The 26168-nt window shown below is 37.2% G+C and overlaps 2 protein-coding genes across 3 annotated transcripts; both read left to right on the forward strand.

Moving 5' to 3' along the window:
* The first annotated feature begins 2984 nt into the window (after window positions 1-2984).
* Window positions 2985-18207, forward strand: LOC103720644 (dihydrolipoyl dehydrogenase 2, chloroplastic-like). 2 transcript variants are annotated; one of them, XM_039124381.1, is made up of 15 exons: window positions 2985-3475; window positions 5439-5585; window positions 6325-6459; window positions 7120-7237; window positions 8743-8867; window positions 9494-9619; window positions 9700-9780; window positions 11026-11088; window positions 11165-11239; window positions 11388-11466; window positions 11565-11665; window positions 12376-12489; window positions 15019-15132; window positions 16240-16311; window positions 18043-18207. In XM_039124381.1, exons 1-15 carry the CDS (start codon window positions 3170-3172, stop codon window positions 18088-18090), a joined length of 1704 nt encoding a protein of 567 aa, XP_038980309.1. In that variant the 5' UTR covers window positions 2985-3169; the 3' UTR covers window positions 18091-18207. The 2 variants fall into 2 exon arrangements, with proteins under 2 accessions (XP_038980309.1, XP_038980306.1); XM_039124378.1 differs by lacking the exon at window positions 18043-18207 and adding an exon at window positions 17215-17609.
* A 1444-nt stretch (window positions 18208-19651) lies between these two features.
* LOC103720635 (GTP-binding protein SAR1A-like) lies at window positions 19652-24532 on the forward strand. The gene is made up of 3 exons (XM_008810438.3): window positions 19652-20029; window positions 20199-20330; window positions 23864-24532. Exons 1-3 carry the CDS (start codon window positions 19901-19903, stop codon window positions 24182-24184), a joined length of 582 nt encoding a protein of 193 aa, XP_008808660.1. The 5' UTR covers window positions 19652-19900; the 3' UTR covers window positions 24185-24532.
* Window positions 24533-26168: the final 1636 nt, after the last annotated feature.

Below are 26168 nucleotides of genomic sequence, written 5' to 3' on the forward strand. Positions count from 1 at the left end.
GCTGCTGTGTTCTTCTCCAAGAATAATAAAACTGGTAGCAAGAGTAAGCATATCGACATCACGTATCTCAATATAAGAGAGAACATCAAGCGATTGGTGATTATTGAGCACACCAATACAAACTTGATGATTGCAGATCCCATGACAAAAGGATTACTGGTAAATCAATTTAAGGGTCATGTGGATAGTATGGGCCTATGTAGTTAATTTTCTCTCTTGCTGTATTTGTATCTTTTGATTTGCAGAGAATGATAATGAATTCAATTTCAGTATTGCACAATAAAGTAGTAAATTCATTTAATCCATTGGGGTGATCAACTAGGACCCAAATGACAATTGTTAGTCATTTATAAAGTTTTACCCGTAAAGAATTTATTTGAGAGATAAAGTGCATAATGACACATGGAAGGGAAGACTCATAATATTAGAGCATTACTGCTATGGTTCATGTATAATATTTCTTAAGTAAGCAGGAGTATCCACAATTTAAAGGAATATAAAATTATTTGGCCATATTCAGGTTGCCATTTCTTTTATAGGTTTTAATGTGCTATGTAGACCAAGTGGGAGAATGTAAGAAATTATTTAATTTTATAAAGATAATTTCTCTAAAGTGGTCTACATTATCACATTTTATTTTAACCATTTAAGAAATTCTTATTAGGCTATTAAAGATTTGGTAAATATTCTTTTATGGAGTTAATGTGGATTTAAGTATATATTTAATTATGTACAGAAATGTTTCATTTTTCTGGATGGATGGAATATGTAAGGATTATTCTAGAAAGTGAAAGGTCCCTAGTCTTGCCTATATATACAAAGGCTTGTGTATTTCTATTATACATCTCAATCCAAAAAAGGCAAAAGACTAGAATTCCCTCTCTTAGTCAAAAAGCTTTTTCTTTCACTATGTTCTTTTCTTGTGGGCATATTTGAAATCACTCAGACATCATAGTAGAAGGTAAATAAATCATTTCGGTTGTTTCTATAGATTTATATATATATTGTATGGCTATCATTTTTTTCAATCCTAACATATGGCGAGCATTCTATTTGAATCTATTTCTCCAGGTTTGTCCTAGCCATATTGATTCCATTTCTCTAACATATAACTCGTTCACTCAAATTGATTTTTTGTCTATTATTTATTTTTCCTTTTAGCCTAGTGAAAATTAACATAAGGACAGGATGGAATTTGGATCACTGCTAGTTGGCACCTTTATCATCTTTTATATTGAAAAATAAATGCTTCTACGGAAATCCAATGCATGCATATATATATATATATATACACACACACACATATATACACACACACATGCACAGATACTTATATATATAACCTTATTAACTCAGCAAGTTGCCACCTTTATCATTTTTCATATTGAAAAATAAAAGCTTTTATAGAAATGCATAAATATGAATATACCTACTCATAAATACTCATATAAATATGTATATACCTACTCATATAAATATGTATATACATATACATATACATATATATATACACCATATATATACCATATATATGTATATATATACGTGCCTATACAAACTCATTGTGTATGGAATACAAGTATGCCATTCTATGTAAAGCTACAGGATATTATCAAGTTTGTAAATTGCTCTTTTCACCTAAACTCCACCTTATAAAAGAGACATTGAAAATGAAATAAATAGCAAAAAAATTGAAACACCAATAAACTTTAGTAAGTTATGATCTTGGACCAAGAATGAAGTTTTTTTTTAAAAAACAATTTGTAGATAATAATATTCTCTCTTTTGTCTTATATGAGAAAGAAAGGGAGTACTTTACCTCTTTCTTTCCCTGAAATAAAAAATCCAAATGCTTTCTCAAAAAGATTGGATGACCTGGTCATGTACGTAGATGAGCAGAATCCAGCGTGTTATGATTGTACTAATGCACCATGCGTAAGGGGTATCTCTCTTCTCCCCCTACAATAAAAGATTCGACTGCTTACTTTCCTCGAAAAGATCAAATTGCTTGGTCACATTCATGGATTAGTAGAATCTAACATGCTAGTATCGGACTTACCCATTTCATGTGAGAAATCCATGTATAGCTACAACGCTCATATTATGCAAGATTTCCTTTGTGTCCATATAACTCGGCAAGTATACCCCCCTCCTTATTTGTATATTCCTCTTGGGACTCGTTTGATCCATAAAAAAAAATATAGTTAACAGAAAAAACAAAAAAATATTTTTTATTTGCTTAGAGTTTTTAAATGAGAAAAATAAAAAATTGCATTTCTATGAAAATAAGATCCTTATATTTTATGAAAAAAAAATCTATGAAGGATACAGAAAAGCTAATTTTCCATAGATTGAAAATTGGAATCTTTTTTTCCTTCAAAAATACCCCTTAAGCCATCAAAATTTATGGGTAAATTTTTTTCTTTGTTAAGAGTATAATAGGCATTCATACAACTTTTCTAAAAAAATAGATGCTCAATTAAATATAAGCTACTCTGCAATATGTCGCTTTTTTATGATCAACCAAATATACCAAAACTATTTTTAGGCATCATATTTTTAGAAATTATCTTTCTAAAAAAACATATTTTAGTAAAAATTTCGCGGATCAAATGGCTCCTTGTTTCTCTATTTTCTATTTAAAATGCAAGAAGTAAACTAACCCTCTTCTCTTGGACCTATTTTTTAAGACACACATCTACTGTGCAGCAAACCAAACTATGTTCTGTGTGACAAATCATGGAGCTACAGGAGATAAATCTGCCTCGAAGACTACTATACATTACGCCAAAAGCTTGTATCTTTTGGATGCTGGTGCTTTTAGCCGTCTTTCATATTAGAATAATGTAAAAAAAAAAAAAAAAAATTGTAAACACAAATATCATCTAGCCTAGCCTCATGGTGTTCGCATACAACCTTCTATACGCATATCCACATATAAAATTTCCAGTTCAAAAAGCACAATAACCAAGGGACCAGTCACGCATTCTCCTCCACTTCGAATCCTCCGCCTCTGCAACGGACTCCTCGAGGCTCCCTTCCAAATCCCTTCCTCAATATTTCTCTCCTCTCTCTCCCTTCCTCCCAAGACCCTAATCCCCACCTCCTCCGCCTCCCCCCCCTTCCCCCCCAAGAAAAAAATCCCTCCCCACAATCTCTAATTTCCTCGATGCAGGCCTCCCTCTCCCTCTCCCTCTCCCTCCCCCCGGCCGCCCCGAGATCTGATCCGGCCCCCACCGTCTTCCGCCCCTCCGCCCTCCGCTTCTGCGGCCTCCGCCGGGAGGCCCTGGGCCTCCGCCCTCTTCGCCCGGCCGGCTCCACCTGGGTCTTTCCATCTCCCGCTCGGACTCCCTCCAGGAAGACGGTGGCCGCAGTGTCGGGGAATGGAAGCCCGTCTAAGGGGTTTGACTACGATCTCGTCATCATTGGGGCTGGGGTTGGTGGTCATGGAGCTGCGCTTCATGCTGTCGAGAAGGTAATTACTTTGTCCCGGATCTTATGTTGTTAAAGTCGCAAGCTTTCGTAGATTTTGTTTTAGTAGTTTAGTTTGATTAGAACTGGAATTGCAGTCCCCGTGTTGCTGATCTTGATGATTTCCGGGGATTTAGAAGCATAAGACCGTTCAGAGATAGGATTTCTCATTTTAGAGTTGATTGGTGTGATAAAGATGAACACTTTTTTGCATTTCTTAAACGAAAGATATCTTTTTGCTGTGAAAGAGCACTTGACTATGCTAATATTTGATTATTTTTTCTTACAAGTGTTTGTTATACCTTTAAGAAATGATATTGCCTGGTGGAACATTCATGCTGAATTAATGTGGTTATAATCGTGACTGTATCTTTATACACTTTTTTAATAGGGTTCTAGTGTATATTTTTAGCACATTTACTATGAATGGAGCAGTGCACTTCCTATGGAATATCTGTTTTTAGTACTTCCACATAGAATTTGGAGCATATGATATTTTGGCACTGAGAGCCTTGATGATGTTGGCTATTCTCTCAAGTTCACAATGTATGGCAGTACACTAATGTTTCTTCAAGGGTCAATTTTGTTATATTTATAGTTTCTCTGCGACCGAAGCTTTATGTGACAGCAATTCCTGTCATTTTTCTTCATTATGAAGGGAAGTCAACCATTATTAACTTATCGGTATCCAGTTCAGCAACTGGCCTGGAGTGCCATTTATAAGGATGCTACAAACCTGGAAGTTAAATCTTTCCATTTATTCTAAAAGTAGTTAGTTGGACACCCAATTGTAGTTATTAAGATCCTCCAAACACCAGCACCTTAGAGCAACATGTCTTTTCTTTCTATAAACAGCCACTCATTTTCGTCACTGATGTGATGTTAAGTCCTCCTGTAGCCAAATTTCTACTATCCCTTTGAAAGCAAATGATGAAACCACAATTTTAGGACCATAACTAAATGCTTGTTGCGAAAAATAAATGAGCAGAGAATGTGACAGCAAGCTGTGTTTTACGAACTGCAAACCTCTCGGAGACATCTTTTTTTTTTCCCCACCTTTCTCGCCTAAGAAAAATTAGAATACAGGACAAGCGTCCATTTTGTTGCCTTGATTGAATTCCATATAGAGCTTCAATATTTTATTGATAATATAAATTGAATGTGCTTCTAATTTTTTTTTTTTTTTTAAATGATCTTCGATAACTGCTAACGGTGTTTAACATCCTCCTGACTTTAACCTATGCTTCTAGACCTGTATTAATGAATTTTCTTTTCAGAATAAAAGCACTTTGAAGAATGTAAAGGCTAGAACTTCCCATGGAAACATTGCATCAGTGATAACTATAAGCCTAGATATATTTGGCATGGGCTTTATTGCATGGCATGGATATGAGAGTTTATGGAAGCATGAAATTTCGAAGAACAGACATGAGCCATGACCACAAAGGGGTTATATACTGATAGCTATACGCAGATATTCTGTTTTAGAAGAAATATTATACGTGAAACATAACTTCATCAAATCATTTCAAGTGAGTGATTGAAAGAAGCAAGCACCTCAGATGGAAGCGCATCCAAGTCAACATTATATCTGTCACCACCCTATAATACTGCTGGCACTGGTCTGTTTGGCAAACTTATATTTTCCCCTCAAGTTTGAAAGAGAACATATGTACACCTTTTTAACTATCAGTATCATATCTCAATCTAATATGGTTATGTTTTCTAGCTTTCTATTTGCACTTCTCATGCAACTAAGTATGTGTTAATTAGCCCAACTAATAAGCATCCCATTGTTACCACCGTAGCTTAAAAGCATCAAACTTGTCGTGGGTGATTATTCATGTTGTTTTAAGTATCATGCTGCATAAATTGTCTTTACATTCTCTTTTTTTTTTTTGTAAAAGTTGACTGCTTCAATTGGTCCTCCACAATTATTCTTCTCAAGGCCAATGCTTGTTATGCAGGGTCTGAAGACTGCCATCATTGAGGGGGATATTGTTGGTGGAACTTGTGTAAATAGAGGTTGTGTTCCATCTAAAGCTCTTCTTGCTGTGAGTGGCCGGATGCGTGAGCTCCAAAATGAGCATCACTTGAAAGCACTGGGTTTACAGGTAGGGGAACTATTTTGCTCATTCCTAGTATTGTGCACCAAACAAGTCACAATTAGATTATGCATAGCATTACTCTTGTCATATTTTTGTTAAAACCAAGGTGATACATAGCTTCAATTTCAAACTCAGTTTGCTCCTGTACTGAATGACTTAGAAGGTTTGTTTTTACAGTATGAACTTCCTGAGTTTGACCGAGCAGTTGTTTTATCAGGGGTCATTCGCTTGATTATTCATATGTCATACATTAACCTACTTGATCCGTTGAACTTTGTATTTGTCGAACCTGCTTTTGGTGAAGAGATATAGAAGACTTGTGAAGTCAAAAACATGCCTATCAAATACATTCATTTGCTATCTTATAATCATGTTTTAGTTACAGATCTGCGCCATGGCTTGCTATGCGAACATTCTAATAAGAAGACATAGTTTGCATCCGGTGTTTTTAACTGCAAGTTAATTGAAAATGGCAAAAGCCATGCAAACCATTTTATCAGTGGTTTTCATCCAAGGGGTGAAGGCCAAATATCTTTGTAGAAAGTGCTTCATAATGTAGCCTGCTTGTTATCATTAGCCCTCCTACATCAGAATGTTTGACCTGGTCACGCTTCTTCAAACCAGCATTGTTACTCTACATGTCTATGATCTTCAGCTGCATGAGATATTTATTTATGCTAATTTTGCTTTGCTTTTTTATCTATCTTATACTCTAACACTAATCCCTTCTTGTTCTGAATGATAGGTATCATCTCCTGGTTACGACAGACAAGGTGTTGCTGACCATGCAAATAATCTTGCTTCCAAAATTCGCAATAATCTGACAAATTCATTGAAGGCTCTGGGCGTAGACATACTAACTGGTGTTGGCACAATTGCGGTATGTCATACATGTTGCCCCAAGCATTGTCTGCTCTAATGTATGAACTATGCTAGAAACGGAAAATTTGTTGCCAAGTCATTTAGGTGTTAGTTGTAAAATGTCTTTGTGGTCATGTAACATCTGCAAACAGGGAAACTGCCTGAGAAACGTATTTTCTTTTAGAATTATTCTTTTGGAAACAGAGAATTGATTTTTCTATGTTCCATTAAATAACAGCAGCAGCCCAATGTATGCATTTAGCATGTGCACTAACATATCAGATTCCAGATAATGCAGGAGTCTCTAATGTATATACACTCACAAAATCCTAAATGCTTTGATCTACACTTACAAAGTATACATAATGACTCTGTGTAGTCCATGTAATATAGTTGTACGGTATATAAAATACTTTTAAAGGAATATTAGCCTTTTTTCATTAAGTTCTCTCATCTTATCAAGGACAACTACAGAAGGTGTTCCTGTACCCAACAACAATATTATAAATATACTACTACTGTAATAGATTTGGTGTTTGCTCTCTCTCTCCTTTTACTCCTAATTTTTGTTCGCTTGCATTTCTGAAGCTTGAGGTTATTCATGTCTCTTTGTTGAGTAGCATATATCCTGTATGGAGCTTATGAATTTTGGTGCTTATGGAGATTGAATATATCGCAGGGTACACAAAAAGTGAAATATGGTAAAGTTGGATTTCCTGACACAGAAATCACAGCCAAGGACATAATAATTGCAACTGGGTCTGTTCCTTTTGTTCCTAATGGCATTGAAGTTGATGGTAATTGCTGTTTACTTGGATCCATTTTATTCATAATTAGTCAATTATATGTGAGCATAGATTTTGGATAGTATCACTGATGATGGAGGATTTTCTTTTGATAGGTGACATTAATCTTTGTATTCCTTATTCTACTATTTGAGAGACCATGTTAGTCTTTTTTGGTTTTGTTTTGTATATTCTGCTGCTTCTAAGATTTTACAGATATGTTCTCATTTTTTTTTTCGAACTTTGACTTCTTGCACTGTTTCCTGCTTTTGTTCCTTGATTTATAACTATGCTTTGCAAGTCAGCTGTATTCAATGTTCCAGATAATGTTCTCATATTGGTTTTTTTTTGAAATTTCCACTTTTTGCTGTCTCTCCTGCTTTTGTTCCTTGATTTATAACTGTGCTTTGCAAGTCAACTGTGTAAAATCTTTCGTGAAAGTTGTCTATGCCTTGGTGCGTGCCGTAAAGTTCAAAGTTGTTCATAACTAGCGACCTCAGAGAAGCACATCCTGACATTTCTGAGGTGCTGTGGAATGTGTGGCACAATTCTCTTGCAAATAGTGGACATGATCATAGGGTTTGGGGAATCAGCTTGCTGCGGCTGGAGCTTGAATCCATGCTTCTATACATGCCTATGCCCATGGTTATTCATATCTCTGATTTGGTGCTGTCTTGAATGCATCTGTTGGGCAATCTCAGACTTTCTCTTCACAGTATACGTTTTTCTTGATTTTCTATGTCAAACATTGTTCTTATTAGCACATTTTGTCAATACACAGGTTTGCTGATGATTACATAGAAAGCTTTCTGCATTGAAATATTATGCGTATGGTTTCTATGTAAATTTAAAAACACTTCTATAAATATAGAACAAGTAGGGAATTAAGGTCCCTAGTTGTTATCTATAACATCCAAGATGCCTAAAAACAAGAGAAAGGAGAAAATTTCATATTTTGGAGGTTTCTTACTTGCTCATTAATTGCTCTTAAGATGGACATATTTGAATTTCAACTTAAATAGTTTCATTTGATTTAGAGTCTAAAGTATCCAAACCTACTGAATTCACTTGTTGGATAGGTATGAATACCCCAAAACATGTGATCTTTAGTTCAGGCATTTTATCTATTGTAAGTCATGATTGACTAACGTGGATTCTCAATTTGGATTATACAAAGTGTGATCCACACTCCTAGGATTGTATCTCATATTTCTATACACGTACACTTGCATCATGCACGTATTTATGCCCTTTGCATTTTATGCAACTTCAAATTTAAATTGTTTGCCATTAGCTTGTGATCGGGATCAGATTGAGATATTCTAGGTCTTCACTATGTAAATCATATCAAACTCTATATCATGGGCCATGGCATATTGTGGTAGATATGTCAATCTAGTTTGGTTGGACATGCTTTAAATACTATAACTGATATTCTCTAGTAGTACTTTTTTCAGACTTAAATATACAGCATTTTTTCCTTTGATGGTGCACTGATCTCATTGGATGATATGCAGGGAAAACTGTGTTTACGAGTGATCATGCTCTCAAGCTGGAGTGGGTTCCAGAGTGGATAGCCATTGTAGGAAGTGGTTATATTGGACTTGAATTTAGTGATGTGTACTCAGCACTAGGAAGCGAAGTACGTAACCGCTCTTTCATTCTGCAGTTCATTAGTTTTCTCTTTTGCTAATTTACATGTAGTAATATCTAGATCAGCTTTCAATTTTGGTTTCATACCAATGTGGTTTTGAAACTTTTTTTTTTCTCCAACAATTGAAAGCCTGCAAACTACCCTAAGGTGAAAATTTGAGCTTGACTAATCTTGACCAGCAAGCCTTATCCAACTTTATGGTTATTAGTTGTCCATTAAAAAATATTTTACAGCTTTTCCAACTTGACGTAGCCCTTAACTTGGTGCCAAGTTTCCAACAAGGAAACCCGAGACAAGAGAGGGGCCTTAAATAAAACCTAGAAGACTGATTAAGGGGCATATCATATTGGTTATGCAGTTTTAGCTCATGACATACAAGAGTAAACAGAAAAAAATGTACTTTATTCAATATAAAATGACAGATTTGTAAATTTAACTATCTTAAATGCTTTCCAGATCACCAATTAAAAATGCATTAAAAAGTAAGAATTAAATCAATCTGGTCAAAGTGGACATGGTGAGCCTGCAACTTTAAGTTTGGTCCACAGCCACATCTATTCCCTCCACCTAACGAGCTTGAGTTATGTAATTTGTTTATTTGTTCTGTTGGGCAGGTTACTTTTGTCGAAGCTCTGGATCAACTAATGCCTGGTTTTGATCCTGAGATAGGGAAGTTGGCCCAGCGAGTTCTCATTAATCCCAGAAAAATTGATTATCATACAGGAGTATTTGCAAAGAAGGTTGTTTTTAATTACAATTGCTTCTTCTGTTAAACATAAATAAGGAGATATCATTAATTTCTTTCTTTTTTTTTTTGTAGATCACACCAGCAAAGGATGGAAAGCCTGTTCTTATTGAGCTTATTGATGCAAAGACAAAGGAACCTAAAGATACTCTGGAGGTGAATTATTTTTAAAACATTTGCCTTTTGTTTGAAAAATTCATCCTTAGCCAGTGTTTGTCTTGTTATTGCCAATTTTCTGAACAGAGGGAGAATGGGGCTTAAGTAATTTGGAATTTAAGGAAGATTTAAAATATTATAATGTTTATGAAATTAGGCTTTGGAGAAGAAAATCTTCTGAATAGATAATTACATTTGATCAAAGCCAAATCGAAGGCATAGTTTAGGGTTGGGTGTATTTTTCATGCTTCTTCTTTTTCTTTATTTTCATTTTTTTTTCTTTTGCTTGGGGAATTGGTGGGGTGGGGTTGGGGGGGGGCTATCCTGTATTTATCCCAAGACTTATAGGTTGTAAATGTTATCAAGCAGCTAAGTTACGGGCCCAAGGTTTACCATGAAAATCAAACTTTTACACCAACAACTAATGGGCTATTTACCACACTAATTTTACAGGAATATTTCCCAACTAATAATAAAGGATTTCTAATATTTTGTACCTAGAGATTGGAAGATGTGCCTATTACATATTTTTTAACTGCACAATTAAAAAGATCTCAACTAAATAACAAGTGTAAGTATACTGTCAGAAGAGATCTCAAATATGATATGTTGCATATCTCTTCATATATCCCTGTTTTATGACTTGCATTGCCGAGTTACTGTAGTATTTTTAGGTAACTATTATCCCTGGTAACAAAGAGGATAAGTATATATTTAGAAACGATGGGAACATGTGCTTGCAGATTAGAGGGCATGGATCATCCAAAAAGATAGTGAAAATATCACAAAACCTTCAAGCACAGAACAAGATCAATATATTTAGTGCGATGAAACCACCATCATTATCTACAGTATAGGACTGTTAAGATAGATTTTCTAATTCCACTAGGAATTCCAAATGTGATTCTCCATGTATTACTGCCCAACACTTTGACATTACTCTTGGTGGCTCTCTAGTTGAGACTCATAGATTGTGATACCAATTCGCATTGTGAGAAACAAAGCATAAACATGGTCAAAGGGATCCTGTTTTCAGATATGAATATTTACTTCAGAAATGCAGAACATGCCTTGCCTATTCATAGGTCTCATTTGCAAACTGTTGCATGTTGATTCTTTGGATAGCCTATTATAAGCATGCCTTGTCTATTCACGGGCGCAGTGTATGGCGTATGTACTTTCCTGATTGATTTTGAATCTCATATGGTCTCTCATAAGGTGACACAAGTTTTGTGAATTCTGCAGGTAGATGCAGCGCTTATAGCAACTGGAAGGGCACCATTCACGAAGGGACTTGGCCTAGAAAACGTAAGTGCTCGAAGCTCTTGTCTACAGGACTAGATAAAATACAAACCAATGGGCTCAAATATTCTCCCGATTTCAGATAAATATAGTTACACAACGTGGCTTTGTTCCGGTCAATGAGCGAATGCAAGTAATTGATGCAAGTGGCAATCTGGTTAGTCATTTACTCTCGATATGAATTGACGATCCCTCATCCATTGGCAAGTTTCAAATTAATTCACAATTTGTTTAATAATAAATTCTTTCAGCTTGGGATTTCTATACCTCCTAAGGGTGCATTTTTATATTAATTTGAACTGTAGATCCCTCATTTATATTGCATTGGAGATGCTAATGGAAAAATGATGCTTGCTCATGCTGCCAGTGCACAAGGAATCTCAGGTATATGCATCTTTAAATTTTCTGTCAAACTATGTATACTCTTGTTGTCTGTGCATAAATGATCGCTCATTAGTGCTTTGCATTGGTCTTGAAAACAGTTGTTGAGCAAATTGGTGGGAGAGATAATGTGCTAAACCATTTAAGCATCCCAGCTGCTTGTTTTACCCACCCTGAGATCAGTATGGTTGGCATGACAGAGGTATGTTCATTTCTCCTAACATGAAGTTGGAAAAAGGAATCTCTCCCTTGATGTTGCATGCATTGCCAGCACTAGAGTATCTAATATGAATTAGAACAAAATCACAAACCTATCTACAAATGGGCATGCATTTTTTGGTGAGTCTTACTTGGTCAACATGCTGCTCATCTCATTTCTGATGGGTTCAGGATTCAGATTGCTTTTTGGTAGTTTGAAAAACTTTGATGTTAATCATTCTGTATTACACAGCATGCTCTGCAATTTCTTGATTCCAGACTTAAGAAGTTATCTTATGATGAATCTTACTATTCTCACGGTGAAACATACTAAGAGGAGTGTCATGAAGTTAGTCTTTCTAGAATGCTACTGAATATAACTATGGTGTAAAATTATTTGGCCTTTCGCTTCAATTTGGCCACAATCAGATAATCCATGCCAATCCACAAGCTGTGTCACTTTGCCTTAAGCATTTCTACTCATGTCGTTGGGCAAGTTGTGATTTAGTTATTCTTTTCTCAATTACTATAGCAGTACAGAGAATAAAGTATAGAACAAAATCTTGCTTCACAAAAGTTTTCTAAATAGAATGACATTCTCTCTCTTTTTTAATCAATTTAATGATATCTAAGCACTTTTCCTTGATAATGTGGCTTTTTACCTGCCAAAAGTATTGCATTGTTTTGAGATATCATATATGAACTTATTTGCAGCCTCAAGCAAGAGAGAAAGCTCAGCAGGAGGGATTTGAAGTAAGTGTTGCTAAGACAAGTTTTAAGGCTAACACAAAAGCTCTAGCAGAAAATGAAGGAGAGGGGCTTGCTAAGGTGAATCTTTCAACTTCTATTAACTTGTTCATTTTTGGTTCATGTGATGCTAGGTTTAGCGCTCGCAATACCTTCTTTACGAGGCTTGAATTAGACAACAAGTAATAGTGTTAAAACCAGATTCATTCAGCTTTATTTGTTCTGTGCAACCATGTGTTGAATTTATCTGTCATCATTACATATACATAGGTATACATGTTCTTGACCAAAATAATTTCTTTTGAGTTCTTCAAGAGTTCAAAATTTCTTGTACCAGCTTAGGGGAAATTTTAACGAATATAAAATATTAGCATATAATTATTTAATAGATTCAAATATTCTCAAACTTATAAGCAAGGTTGCTCATAACTACGATCATTAAGCCTTTTCCGAACTATATGGGGTCAGATTTATGGATCCTCATTCCCCAAGTATTCCTATTTAGAGATTGCTAATAGTGCCAAATCAGTTCTTTGAATCCTTTCCTAATATTTACCTCATACTGGCACTAATGCTGCTGCAAACCTTAAAAACAGAATCTTCACTGTTGCAGCAGCATAACTTCCTGCTTTTGCTTTTAGATCCTCATGTTTGAGCACACCAAGTTCCACATTCATCATGATGATCATTATTATATGACATTATTATCTTTTACTCAAACACCAATTTTTCTACTGCAAGTGCATCTTTAGTTGTATCTTTACCAGTGCCAGGAGTTGCTTTTAGCAACTGTCTCTCCTTAACAAAAAATTTAGACTGCTTCCATAAATTTATTATTGGTGATGGAGGAGGATTACAAATTTAAACCCCAAACTGAAATTAAGTCACTCTTATTGCAGATTGCCTGACCACCCCCCCTCCAAAAAAACAACAACAACAGACTCCAGCAATTACCTTCAACAGTTAAAAATTCATAACAAGGTATATTTTGAGTCCACAACAAAAGTGGCCACTAATATAACAAAAATATTGAGCACATGATTGATATGCCGACCTGATTTTTTCTCTTTAATTCAACCAAAGTACTCCAAAAAGAATTAAAGTTGTAGGTGTAGGAAGAAAAATGAAAAATACGATGAATAAGTTTAATTTGTTCTCTTATTGAATTTCTGACCAGCAAATTGTGATTGAGTTCCATGAATTGCTGAACAAATGGCATCTTAGATTTGTATAACTATTGCAGATTAAAATAATAAAATACAAGCAAGTTTTTAAACTACAACAGGCTTGTGGGACCATCAACTCTTAAACTGATAGTAGGAAACGTCTTTTTGTTGTTCAGTTTCATGTCTTATCTTTGTTTTCATAGTCTTCCTGGAGTGCTAAAATAAGGGAAAACCTCCAAAGAATATCTCCTTGCTCCATCAGATATGCTCTCTCTTTACCTCTTGGGTTTTTTGAAGAGAGAAACTTCGATAGGTGTTTGGTTGCTGTGAATGTCTGAACATGATTAGCTCTCCACCTCCACCGCCTTATGCTCCCTGCTCCACTAAGAATTTCCAAAAGCACCTGGATCCATTGGCTGCGAGCCTTCTCCTCCGTGCTTGCATTGGGGAGAACTGGATCAGTCCCAGATTTGGACTCTGGTGGTGGCATTCCCACTGCAATTCTAAACTGAACCAGTATAAGGGGATCTTGGCTACTCCAAATAAGTTTTGAGGGCTTTGGAGGTACAAAATAAGCTCCCTTCTCCTTTGCAGTCTCATATCAATGACAATTTAATCAAATGTTGGGTTCTTGTAATCTTTATAAGGAATTAAATATGAGGAATTAAGGTTGTGCGTTGTGATATATGGATGCCAGCAACATAAAGGCGCATAGAACTTTCCATGAAAGATCACATGCATGGTGGTAGTTTATTCTCCACCATGGATTTTCTCTTACCTTATGCCTTAAATTTGACATACCAATCTCATGGTAAACAGTATCAATATCATGGCCAATTCCACTTGAATGTTGCATCGGCAGGAAAAATCCAAAGCCACTTTGTCATAGTGCATCCGTAGTACTAACAGTTTTCAGAAACTATGGCACAACTACCAACAACTATCTGTTGTTGAATTTGGGGCTATGTCATTAGGTTCTTGGGCTACAGCTCTGTTTCATGTGCTGGCATACGGTAATCTTATTGTGGATTCCTGGTGTTGGAAGATTACATGAACCCACTTTTAGGCATTTGATTAAACGACACTGACAATCAGAAAACATAGGTCTGCTGCATAGTTGAATTCTTTCTATGAAAATTGTTAACTTCCTTATCTAGTCTATGACTATTCAGTTATCATAGTTATAGTAGCACTTTGTTTCCATTTTCTAGCTATGTACGTTTCATCCTTCTGTTAAGGAGTTCGGTATCTGTGGGGCTTTTCTCTTCTTAGATTTGTTCCAATTTGTTTCTATCCTTTTTGTCTCATCTCATTCATGTATGATTTATCTTCAAAGAACTGATTTTTACCTCTTCGATACATATTCAGATTTCTACTTATTCCCTTTTTCCCTCAGAGTTTGGGTAAAGGTTTCATTTCTTTTTTCATTTTTTTTGTAATACAGTTAATATACAGACCTGACACAGGCGAGATTCTTGGAGTTCACATTTTGGGGATGCATGCTGCAGATCTCATCCATGAGGCATCAAATGCAATAGCCTTGGGAACACGTGTTCAGGTGATTCTATAGATGCTTGTGTTTATTCATTTGAGCAACAAAATTTAAAAAACATAGTGTGCTATAAACATTCTATTTTTTCGCTTTTGAGCAAAACCGTGGATATAAACATGCCAAATTAGTCTCTATAATATCCTTGTAAAAGAACTGTAAACAGGGATAATGTTGTAATGGAATAGTAAGTGTTTCTCATATCGTGCTTTCATATAGCTGTGGTATGTGTTTTTTGTTGCTTGAACTGTTTATGAAAATTAGTGTGATTTCCTCAGATTGTCATGAGGAAAACCTGTTTGCTAATTAGGTAATTAATTAATGAAGTTGTTAGTTACTAAAAAAATTCTATAGTGAAAAGTAACAAGCCCAGAATACTAAAGAGATGAACGTATCATGTATGGTCAATAATCACAGATATCATTTAGGACATATTATAACATTACATATGCATTGCTAAATACAAGATTAGCTACTCATTTGCCTGTGTTGTCCATTGAATAGTTTGTTTAACTGATAATGGGCATAGAACTTTTGAAGGAGCAAGTAGGATTTTATGAGAGCTCTGGTAATAATAAGTTGCCAGGTGATCTATTGGATTTAAACTGTTTACTAGTCATATTCTATGATTCAGACCTCTCTCTCGCTGACTGGAGAACAAACTATCGTATAGAAAAGAAAAAACTTCATTAAAATCATAGGTATACCTGCATGTCAACCATATTACTAACCAGTGCTCTCAATAGTTAATAGTGCCAGAAAAATGTTGCTTTACTAATGTATTTATTAAAAAAATAATCAATTGTATTTATATTGCATGGAGGTGCAAATATATGAAGCATTCACAACTCTGCATTTGCACTGTCTTATCAACTATCTATAGCCAGATGGACTATAGAGATTCATCTATTCAGCTCCCTCTTATTAAATTGAAGTCCTCATCTTTATTGTCAAAGCTTGAGTGGCTAGATAAGTTAAATCTGGAGTTGTTTAAGTCTTCACTGACTGCTGTATGTTGTTTTTTTATTTCTGAAGAAACAGGTCTCGGACTTATTTTTAATCTTTGAAGTTATAACCATCTCCTATCTGTCTCAGATTGGTTGTCTTTGTTTGCAGGACATAAAATTTGCTGTTCATGCACATCCAACTCTATCTGAAGTTCTAGATGAACTCTTCAAATCTGCAAAGGTATGCCTCTAATTTCGTGGTCAGAGTCCTGCACTTCAAAATGTCCACGTTTTGTATAATTTTGTGGACTTTATGTTATATCTGAAGAATTAGAATATGCCACTAAAACACCAATTTATTACTTATTGTTCATGCTAGATGTGCATAATTTTCCATCATTAATAAATTGTTGAAAATTTCTAATATCTTTTTGTTGGCCAAAAGTGAAATGGTCCTTTTCCTTTCCTTATTTTTCCTATTAGGATTAAATTTCAGAAGGGGTAAGAGAGCATTACCCTAATATTTTGTTAACCCAAATGGGATCTGGAACACTATTGCCCCAATAACCTCCATCATTCATTTTGAAGCTTTTGGGCCTATTGAGAGAGGGATATACAAACTCCATGTTACTCACCGGCCATCAAACTGTTCTTTCAGCATGATAATTTTAACCTTAGCTTTATTTATTTTTTAAAATAGACAGCCTTATGTGTGTTGTGACATAATCAAGATTCTATCTTGATCTTGTGTGAATTCCTATCTGTCACGCCTTCATATTTCCACTACTAAATAATGATGCCCTTCTGCAGTATAATCGACAAATCTCTCTCTCTCTCTCTCTCTCTCTCTCTCTCTCTGAGAGAAAGGTCTTTTTAGATTCTACAGCATAATTTGTTCCATATACTTTCAGCAGAGCTTGTGATACCATTTGTCATGAACTTCTCTTTTAGGCACCCCGTTTTCTGGAAATGCTGAATCATTGGTTTATAATGTCTCATATTCAATTGTTTTTCTCATGTTGACTAGTGTATTTTCTATCATGCAATTGGATTATTTTTTATTTTTATTAGATATTTGACTTATTGCCACTGGAGGCAATGTGCTGTTAACAGTCAGCAAGATCTTCTCTCTCCTTTTCGGCAGGTTAATACTGGTGTATCTCCTTCTTCTGTAAATGAACCAGTTACAGTCTAAACAGTACGGCAGACAGCAAAATTATCTGGAAGAGGCGTTCTCCAATATTTTTAGCTACGTTAGGAACCTGTTGCCTTTCATCAAGTGAAAAGATTGGTGCACTGTCGATCATCATGGAGCTGCTCCTGCTGCCTATTTTGGAAAGAAAGCTGCACCATTTGTCTCCTATCATTTCATTTATAAAATGTCATGAATTTTGTATCCTTTATAAATTTTTGACACTGAGTGGGCCAATAAAAGGTGGTGCTCTGTTACATCAGTTAGGGTTTTCTCTTGGTAGCATATTTGGAGATGAATCTTGGGATGCAATAATAGGCTACATATTTATTGTTTTTTTCTGTGCTTGTTTGGTTGTTTGTCTTTGTTATATTGGTCTCGTCTGAGCACACATGGTTTTCTCCACCCTATTCATATGGCTGTCTTATTTTTCTCTACTTACTGCAAAGAAAAACATGTGGAGGGAGCAACCTCCCAGTGTGGCAAATGGGTATGTACCATCACAGGGGAGAAAAAAACGAAAAAAAATAATCCGAGTGAGACATGTCAGCTTGTTTATTCTTTATTAATGTTAGTGCAACTAATCCTGGTAATTTTTAGTGCGATTGATTTGGCCAATATTTTATTTTACTAGCTCTGTCTTCCCTTGACAGATATTTTGGTAGCATTTCTTTTTCTCACCTATATTTGTACTATAACATATTGGTTTATGCAACTGATGAAGTAGTGTTTATTCATGTAAAATTGGATGTTGAGCATGACTGCATATCTTGTTTGCAGGTTTTTGAGTGTATCAGTGGAGTGCATTCTATGAGGAATTGTGCATAAGATAGCATGTTTGGCATCTAACTGGACTTTGTTGAGTTTGACCAAGATATCTCATGCTAAAAAGCAGGATAAAAGCAATTTCCAGGTTAGCAATGTTTGTGACAACTCTTTTTGAGAGAAGGAACATAAGAACTTTGGATGCAAATTGTAATCTTTTAGGTCACCTTCCATACTCTCTTAGTGCTTGGGATTGTTTTGGTAATTGAAGCATCTATTAGTCTTTCTCAGCCTCCCTTTGCCATTACTTTATGCCATGCACGTTGCCACTTGCATGTGAAGCACCCCAAGTATCTTCTTAATTCTTGATTGCTGCTGGTTGTTCTCGAGGATTAACCATTTTCTTGTTATAAGAGATTCTTGAGGATTAAAATTGAGGGCTCCAAGCATTCTGAAGTCTGGTTTCGTTGCTAAATATTTTTCAGGAACCTACCCAATCCTATTTATACGGCTTCAATGGCTACTTTGTAAGCTTTCCTCCACTTCTTCTTTTTTTTTTTTTGGGGGGGGGGGGGGGGTATATCGGCTGCTCACACTGCTCTCGCATGAGCATGGCCAGCTACATCACTAGCAAGAAGACTACACAAAGCAGAATGATCAAAGAAGATTGTTGGGTCTACAGAAATTTTTCAGAATGATGAACAACAAATAAGGCGACCCAATCAGCAGCTTGGATCTCCTCTCGAAGGATATGCCTGGCCTAGGCAGCACGATACTCTTGCAGCATCCATCCATTTTTTTCCTATTCAAGATTATTGTGTCACATGAGGCATGAAGCATGGCTACGAATGCAATTCGTATAAGTTTTATTAGGTTAAATGCCTACCCAATCCTGCAACTCCAACCCCAAAGACCGAGGTAGGAACCAATGAAGTGGTATACACAAATATGTGAACTGGACCTGCATCCATATTTTTCCATATATATATATATATATATGTGTGTGTGTGTGTGTGTGTGTGTCCACAATTTGATCAAGTTTTGCACTAGGTCGAATTGGAAGTCCAGTTTGCTGATACATGGATCTTTTTAGGATTAAAACCTTCAACTGGACCTAATCTAACTCGAAATTGGATCGCTTAATTTAATTTAAGTTTGAACGTTGTTTTTTTTCCAAACAACATTGTGATTGTTTAGTTGGATATAAATACTCAAAAGAATAGATTTTTTTTTTAGTTTTTGAAATGTCTTGGAGTCCTCTCTGAGCTGAACTTTCAATCCTGATTGCTGTGCTTTGGGTTGTACCGAAGGACCGGCTGGATGATGCATCTTTGAATCTTGGTTAGCCCTCCAACCAGACCGTTGGATCCTCGATGGACGCCTCAGATTTATCCGATGACACCTACCTCTCCGAGCGCTTTTTTATTAGCCGTCAGGTGCTGGGCAACCGGAATCTGCCGGTCCACCAACCAAGTCACCTTCCCAACGCCGCGGCGCCCCTCCGAACCACACCCAACCTCACCCATCCCGTCACCGGCCGATCCTGTCACCGGGATCCAGCTCACCTATTTCGCGACCCCCCACCTCCCCCTCCCTCACCACGGTAAATACCCGAGACCCCTCGGACCGGACACGTGATCTCTCCATCCCACCCTCCCTCTCTCTCTCTCTTCCCCCTCGTTTGCTACGTCTCGTTTTCGAGGGGTTTTCTTTCTCTCCTTAGGGTTTCCGGGGTTTGATCCGATTTCCGGCGATCAGATTGGGGGAAGGGCGCTGATCGCCGGATCGGATCTGCTCTGGCCGGATTCCTGCAAGATTCCGGCGAGATTTCGACCGATCCGATCGCATCGGGGGTGAATTCTCTCGAGTAGCTATGTTCCTCGTGGATTGGTTCTACGGCGTGCTCGCCTCTCTGGGGCTCTGGCAGAAGGAGGCCAAGATCTTGTTCCTCGGGCTCGATAATGCCGGCAAGACCACGCTGCTTCATATGCTCAAAGATGAGGTTCCATTTTGGCCTTTGGTTCTCCGATTTTTCGGTTTGTTCAAGAGTTTGATAGGTTGATTTATTTTGCTTTGGATTCTTGCGACTTTATGTAACTCTTTGAGATTTTTTCGACTTTCTGATGATCGGTTTCTTGTGTAATACTGGGTTGGATCTTGTGTGTGAACAGAGATTGGTCCAGCACCAGCCGACGCAGTACCCTACGTCGGAGGAGCTGAGCATCGGGAAGATCAAGTTCAAGGCGTTCGATTTGGGAGGTCATCAGATCGCCCGCCGTGTATGGAAGGACTACTATGCCAAGGTCCCTTTAAATCTTTTAATGCGATTTTTTTTTATTGCTTATTTTCCTGTGAGGGCATCAGATTTTTTCCCTATCTGATTGGTGCTATAATATATATAGAAAGTTTAGCCGTATTCCTCTTCTCTTGCTCTTTTTGTCTTTTCCTAATTTAAATAGATATAGTCTCCTGAACACGAATGGGTGTCCAGTTGAAGAATTGCTTTAGGCTGCCCAATAGATTGATTTGCGTTCTTACTATTGGAAAGAACCCTTTGTTGTTGGCCATTGAATGGTATGGCCCCTGTGTTAATGGGAACGAGTATTAACTTTTTAGCGGTGATAGGGATTTTTCGTGGAGGTTATTGGACTCTAATTTTATTTATCATTTATTTCATGTGGTTTGGATTTGTAAACCCAAAAAATTGCAGTTTGTGATTTTTATACATTGCCATGTGGTGGTTGCATCTGTTCTTGGACAACAAGTGTTCAGGGAATATGCTAGGTCCAAAACTGTACTTGAATGCTTCAGTTTGGTGATAGTTTTTGGAAGAGATGGGATTATTTTGTCATTGGAGGGGGTTTCAGGACCCTAAGAGATGGGGTATTTTGGGAACTGACACTAAAGACTGGAATGCTAAAGACTGCTGTAAGAAATTCTCTGGCATGCAAGTGTAGCCTCCCCATGAAGAGTGACCACTCTAATTCATTTTTAAAGGAGCCCTATATGTATTCTATGGTGTAGCCTGGGAACTTCAGCAGCTTCCTAGTTCCATTATGGGTCAGTCGGGGTCTGGCACTGGCATCAAATAAATTTAGTACACTAGAGAACTCTATGCGACTTTGCAGCTTTCCGTCTTTGATCCTTTTTTTTTATATAAATTTTTGAAATTACAGCAAATTGCTGGCCACCCTGGATTTGTAACAGTGTGAACAAAATGCCTGTTAGATATCTTTAAGCCATCTAACTTTTTCCTTATGGTATGTGTTCATGCAGTGCCTTTCACTAATACATAATATTCTTGTTTTGTTTTAACTTGTGCTACAGCTGAGGAATGAGTATTGCTGGTTTAAATAGTATGCAGCTTAAATTTTCTACTCTTTCAGTATGCGGATATACTTTTACTTCCTACGTGACCCTTCATGTTCATATTCATTTATAACTTGTAAGTGTTGATAAGTTTGTATTCCAGGAATTTGTGCTGGTTAATATTGGCATGCTATTAGTTGGCTGATGGGTGCTTTTATTTGTAATTTCTGTTTCTATTGCTATCTTTTGTCTTATCGCTGGGAAATGGCACACTATTTTCATGAAATATTTGAAATTCATTATTGGCTGCAGTTGTTAGTATTTAGTCTGATAGTTCATTTTCTTCATGAAGGTTCAGAAATGTTTTGAGACCCAGTTTTGGCTTTGGTTGGTTCCAATTTTGGCATCGGAATTTTCCTTATCTTCGCAGTTTTAGTTTGACTTTCAAATCTCTACCTAGAAAAAAAATCAAAATATAAAAATTAAAAACACAACTAAAGCAGCTATATTGGATATCATCTTGCTTCTTTTCCATTTCTATATATAATATAAGCAAGCCAGTAAGTTTTTCTATCATTTGGCTGAAATATTTCTATCTCAATTGAAACATATGAACTTTGTTTGTAGTAAGTTTAATTGCACACTTGGTTTGCAAATTTGTTTATCATTTTAGTGTTTCACTACTGCAGGTTCCAATCTTGCTGTTTCTCCATGTCAAAAACCTTTCAGTCATGAGTGAAAATTTTAGTTTGCCATCAGACTCGTCTTTTAAAGCTGTACTTCTTGATATTTTTGCGTGTCATACTGCAAAGCATTCTAGACCCGATATTTATGCTTTCAACTGAGATCTTCCTCTTCAATTGACTTCTTTGATGAAGAATTTATTGTTGAGTGCAACACTGGTTTTTGCTGCCTCTTTCCTGAAATTCAAACAGCACTTCCGTGGAATAGAATAATGCTGCTTGTCATAGAGCTAGAAAAAAGATTTAGAGTGTTCGCAGGTTTTTGCTGCCACTTTCCTGAAATTCATACAATACTTCTGTGGAACAGAATAATCAATCATCTAATTGCCTCCTGGTGGATCTGCTTTTAAAATCACACTGTTGTGGTAGTGTAGGCAGCCATGCATGCATGGAATATGATTAATAGGGACACAAACTTCAGTTGTACCTAATAATATGTTGCTCGTTTATGCTCAGAGCCGAACAACAATTCTCCTTGACATATGTTTGGCTACAATGGTTGCCAAATTTGCTACCCAGACAGTTTTTTATTGTCATCTTATTACTTTTCTCGCAATATTCCTCTTTGTTTCTGGTTCTGTTATCATCTGCAAAATCTCTTATGAATATTAAGTAATTATTTAATTATAATATTCAAGCTAACCATGCAAACAAAGATTATGCTTACATATCCGTCCTGCCGCTAGTTATATATATCTGCAAAGAGGGGTTATTCTTGCCCTTCTTTTTTTAGGTTTTTATTCATTACCATAGATTGAATAATGATCAAAATAAAGAACAAACTTGCAAAAATTTAGGAAAAGTAACTAGATATTGCCATAATCGAAATACTGCTGGTCAGAGGAGTAAGTATGGAAGATTTTGTCAAATTATATATGTTTGTCTATGTACAAGAGCCTCGTTATATGTTTTTCTTCCAATTGTGCATTTTTGGTTGCCACCTATCCAAAGATTGAATATGGAATATATTCTCAAATTATTTTTTTGATTTGAAACTCTGGTGAATGACATGTTTGTCTATGTATGAGAGCTTTCATATATGTTTTCTCTCTGCAAGTTTTTGCATTAAAAGCTGATTTTCCAACATTAAAGATGAGTATGACACTGTAGTTACCAGGGGCATGACAGGTTATTTTAGATTTGATGATATTGGGCATGCTTATTGAGCTCATTTTAGGCCTTGTTAGTTACATTGTCTGTTGGTTAATATTCTTGTCAGAGTCTGGATGTCATTTGCATTTTATTAATGGGTTCTCCTATAGTGATAAGTCTAATAAGATGCCTATTAAAATAATATTTGACACTCTATAGGGCCAATTTCCAGTTGAAGAACTTCGGTTTCCAGCATGAGTTGGGGATCCTTCACAGATACTTGATCAACCCAAATGCAAGTCAAAACAGTTGCTGTGATTTCTACATACAAACATGCATTTGGGAACTTGTGCCATGCTAGTTTGTGGATTTGTGCTCAGCATTTTGTTGCAGGTTCAATGATGCATCTGTCTGTTTATTAGAGTCACTAATATTTCAAGCTAGACTTATAGTTCTGCTGTAGGTCGACTTGCTAGAACATTACTCACGTCTGCTTTATCGTTGCTTAGATTTTGTTGGATGCTACTGCTATGAATTTTCTGCCTTCTTTGTGTCTTGTATGACTCTGCTTGCATTTGTTGTTTCTGCCTTAAATCTTGTATTGATCACTACCAAAGTTGCCAAAATGTTGGTTTGATAAGGTTTTCGTATATGCTCGAAAGGGGTGTGATGCTAAATTCTTCCATTAACAGGTGGATGCTGTGGTGTACCTAGTGGACGCCTTTGATAAGGAGAGGTTTGCAGAGTCGAAGAAGGAGCTGGATGCACTTCTTTCGGATGATACCCTGTCAAATGTTCCATTCCTTATTCTTGGGAACAAGATTGATATCCCATATGCTGCATCTGAGGAGGAGCTGCGCTACCACCTTGGCCTGAGCAATTTCACAACTGGAAAGGGCAAGGTTAACCTTGGCGACTCCAACGTCCGCCCCCTTGAGGTCTTCATGTGCAGCATCGTGAGGAAGATGGGTTATGGTGAAGGCTTCAAGTGGCTCTCCCAGTACATCAAGTAGTGTTGCAGTGCTTTTGATACCTTTAACTACCAAGGGAAGGGATAGAATTCACAGCTTTTGCCTCGGCTGATCCTTTTTAGAGAATGGCGATTGAAACTTTTTTCTTTTTTCTGTTCCCTCGATTAAATGGTGTCTCGATGCTATATTTTGAATGGATTATGGAAACGGCACAAAGTGGTAATCCAATGTGAAAATCTGGTAGGGTCCAGGTGCAAGTTAGTCTGCACATGCTTTTTGTTTCTCTCCGACCCTAGCATATTTTTTCCCACTTGTTTATCATAGCAAGCAAGATTAGTGGTTCTCTGTCACGTTGCTTTTAGCGTTTTCATGTGAGATTTAGGTATTTTACACATTTTGGAGGGGAGCATTTTGATGAATTGCTGCGGTTGCTTGATAATCTTTTGGAGCTCATTTACTCTTGATGTGTATTTTGGTGTGGACGAACAGGTGTGGACTTCACTTCCAATCCGAGTCTCAGGCTCAATTCTTTGCCAGTTGACCAAAGGCAAGCTCATCGCATTCTTGTGCTTTCGGTGATGGTAAAATCAGGACCCTGGGTCTCTGATATTCTGATGCGTTGATGATATAATCTGGAGCTGGGGGTCTGAGGTTCCTTGAATCTAGGCTCAATGGCAGTTAAACAGTCCGCTTACTTGCATGAAATGAAAAGGTTTGGATCTTGATTACCATGTGTAACCAATATTCGAGGACAAGAAACCATGTAAGATCAGTTCGGACTGTCTGAAACCCAGCTCCGCAGAGAAGTCCGACTGAGAGAAACATGATATAAGTTCAATTAGAATAAACAAATGAAACAACATGGTAGAAACTTTTGAGTTGTTAAGGCTAATGGTAGAAACCCGACCTAATCCAACTGATTTCTCACCAAGTAGAACCCCTTGAACTCTTGACCTGTAGTAGATATCGACTCTGGATCGGGTTTGACCTCAACTGACACAAATGGTTTGCAGCACTTGGTGACTAACCTCTATCTCAGCCGAATTAGGAGCCAATTTTTTTTTTTTTAGTACAACGGCTGCTCACTCTACTTTGGTATACGTACTGGCTATAATCTCACATAACTGTGGAGGAGGAGTCTCGTGGTGTGTCTAGAGGACCTCCACAGAGTGGTGTGCTGCATAGGCAACGACCAGTCGGTGGCCCTGTTCGCCTTCCAATACATATGCACTGCCTGAAAATTATTACGATCTCGTACCATCTGCTGAATGTTGTCGGTAGAGGACGTCCATCCCTCCTCGGCCTCTCCTCACGTATCCAACTAATCACCATGGCCGAATCTTCCTCGAGGATAATACGCTGCGCCCTTAGCCTCCTCCTTGCATAGAAAATACCTTCCTATGCTACCTTGAGTTCCGCCTCTATAGTTGTCGGTCCACAAGTGCGTTGCCCGCTCGCCGCTATAATCTATGAGTCATGACTCCTAATCACAAAACCCACTCCTGCTCTGTCTCCATCACTAGTAACACTTCCGTCAAAGTTCACCTTAGGATGACCGGAGGGTGGGGGCTCCCAGAAAACAATGAATCTGGGCGTTGAATCAGCATAGCGGGAGTTCCAGATCCCTAGCCATCTCAGATGGAACCGTCGTAGTAGCCTTAATAATCTCATTAACTTGACGAAATACTCTATCTACTACGCACCTCGGTGACTCCTGTCTGTTGTCGAACACCCAAGCATTCCTATCCAACCATATATAATATGCCAGGTAGGCACATATGATCCCCCACTCCATCGTCCTCAGCCTCTGCATAACTGCCCGTATCTGGCACAGGAGGTCATCAATTGATCGGGTGGCCTGGGGCCGGGGTAAGGAAGCCTTGCTCCAGATCTGCTCTACCCTCAGGCAACCTAGTAAGACATGGCTAATAGACTCCTCCTCATTCGGACATCAGCCATGGCTCGGAGTGATCCCAACACCCCTCCTCACTAATATGCTTCTGGTCGGAAGACAAGCCCAGACCAT

This window comes from Phoenix dactylifera, chromosome 1 (assembly GCF_009389715.1).
Source record: "Phoenix dactylifera cultivar Barhee BC4 chromosome 1, palm_55x_up_171113_PBpolish2nd_filt_p, whole genome shotgun sequence".
NCBI lineage: Eukaryota > Viridiplantae > Streptophyta > Magnoliopsida > Arecales > Arecaceae > Phoenix > Phoenix dactylifera.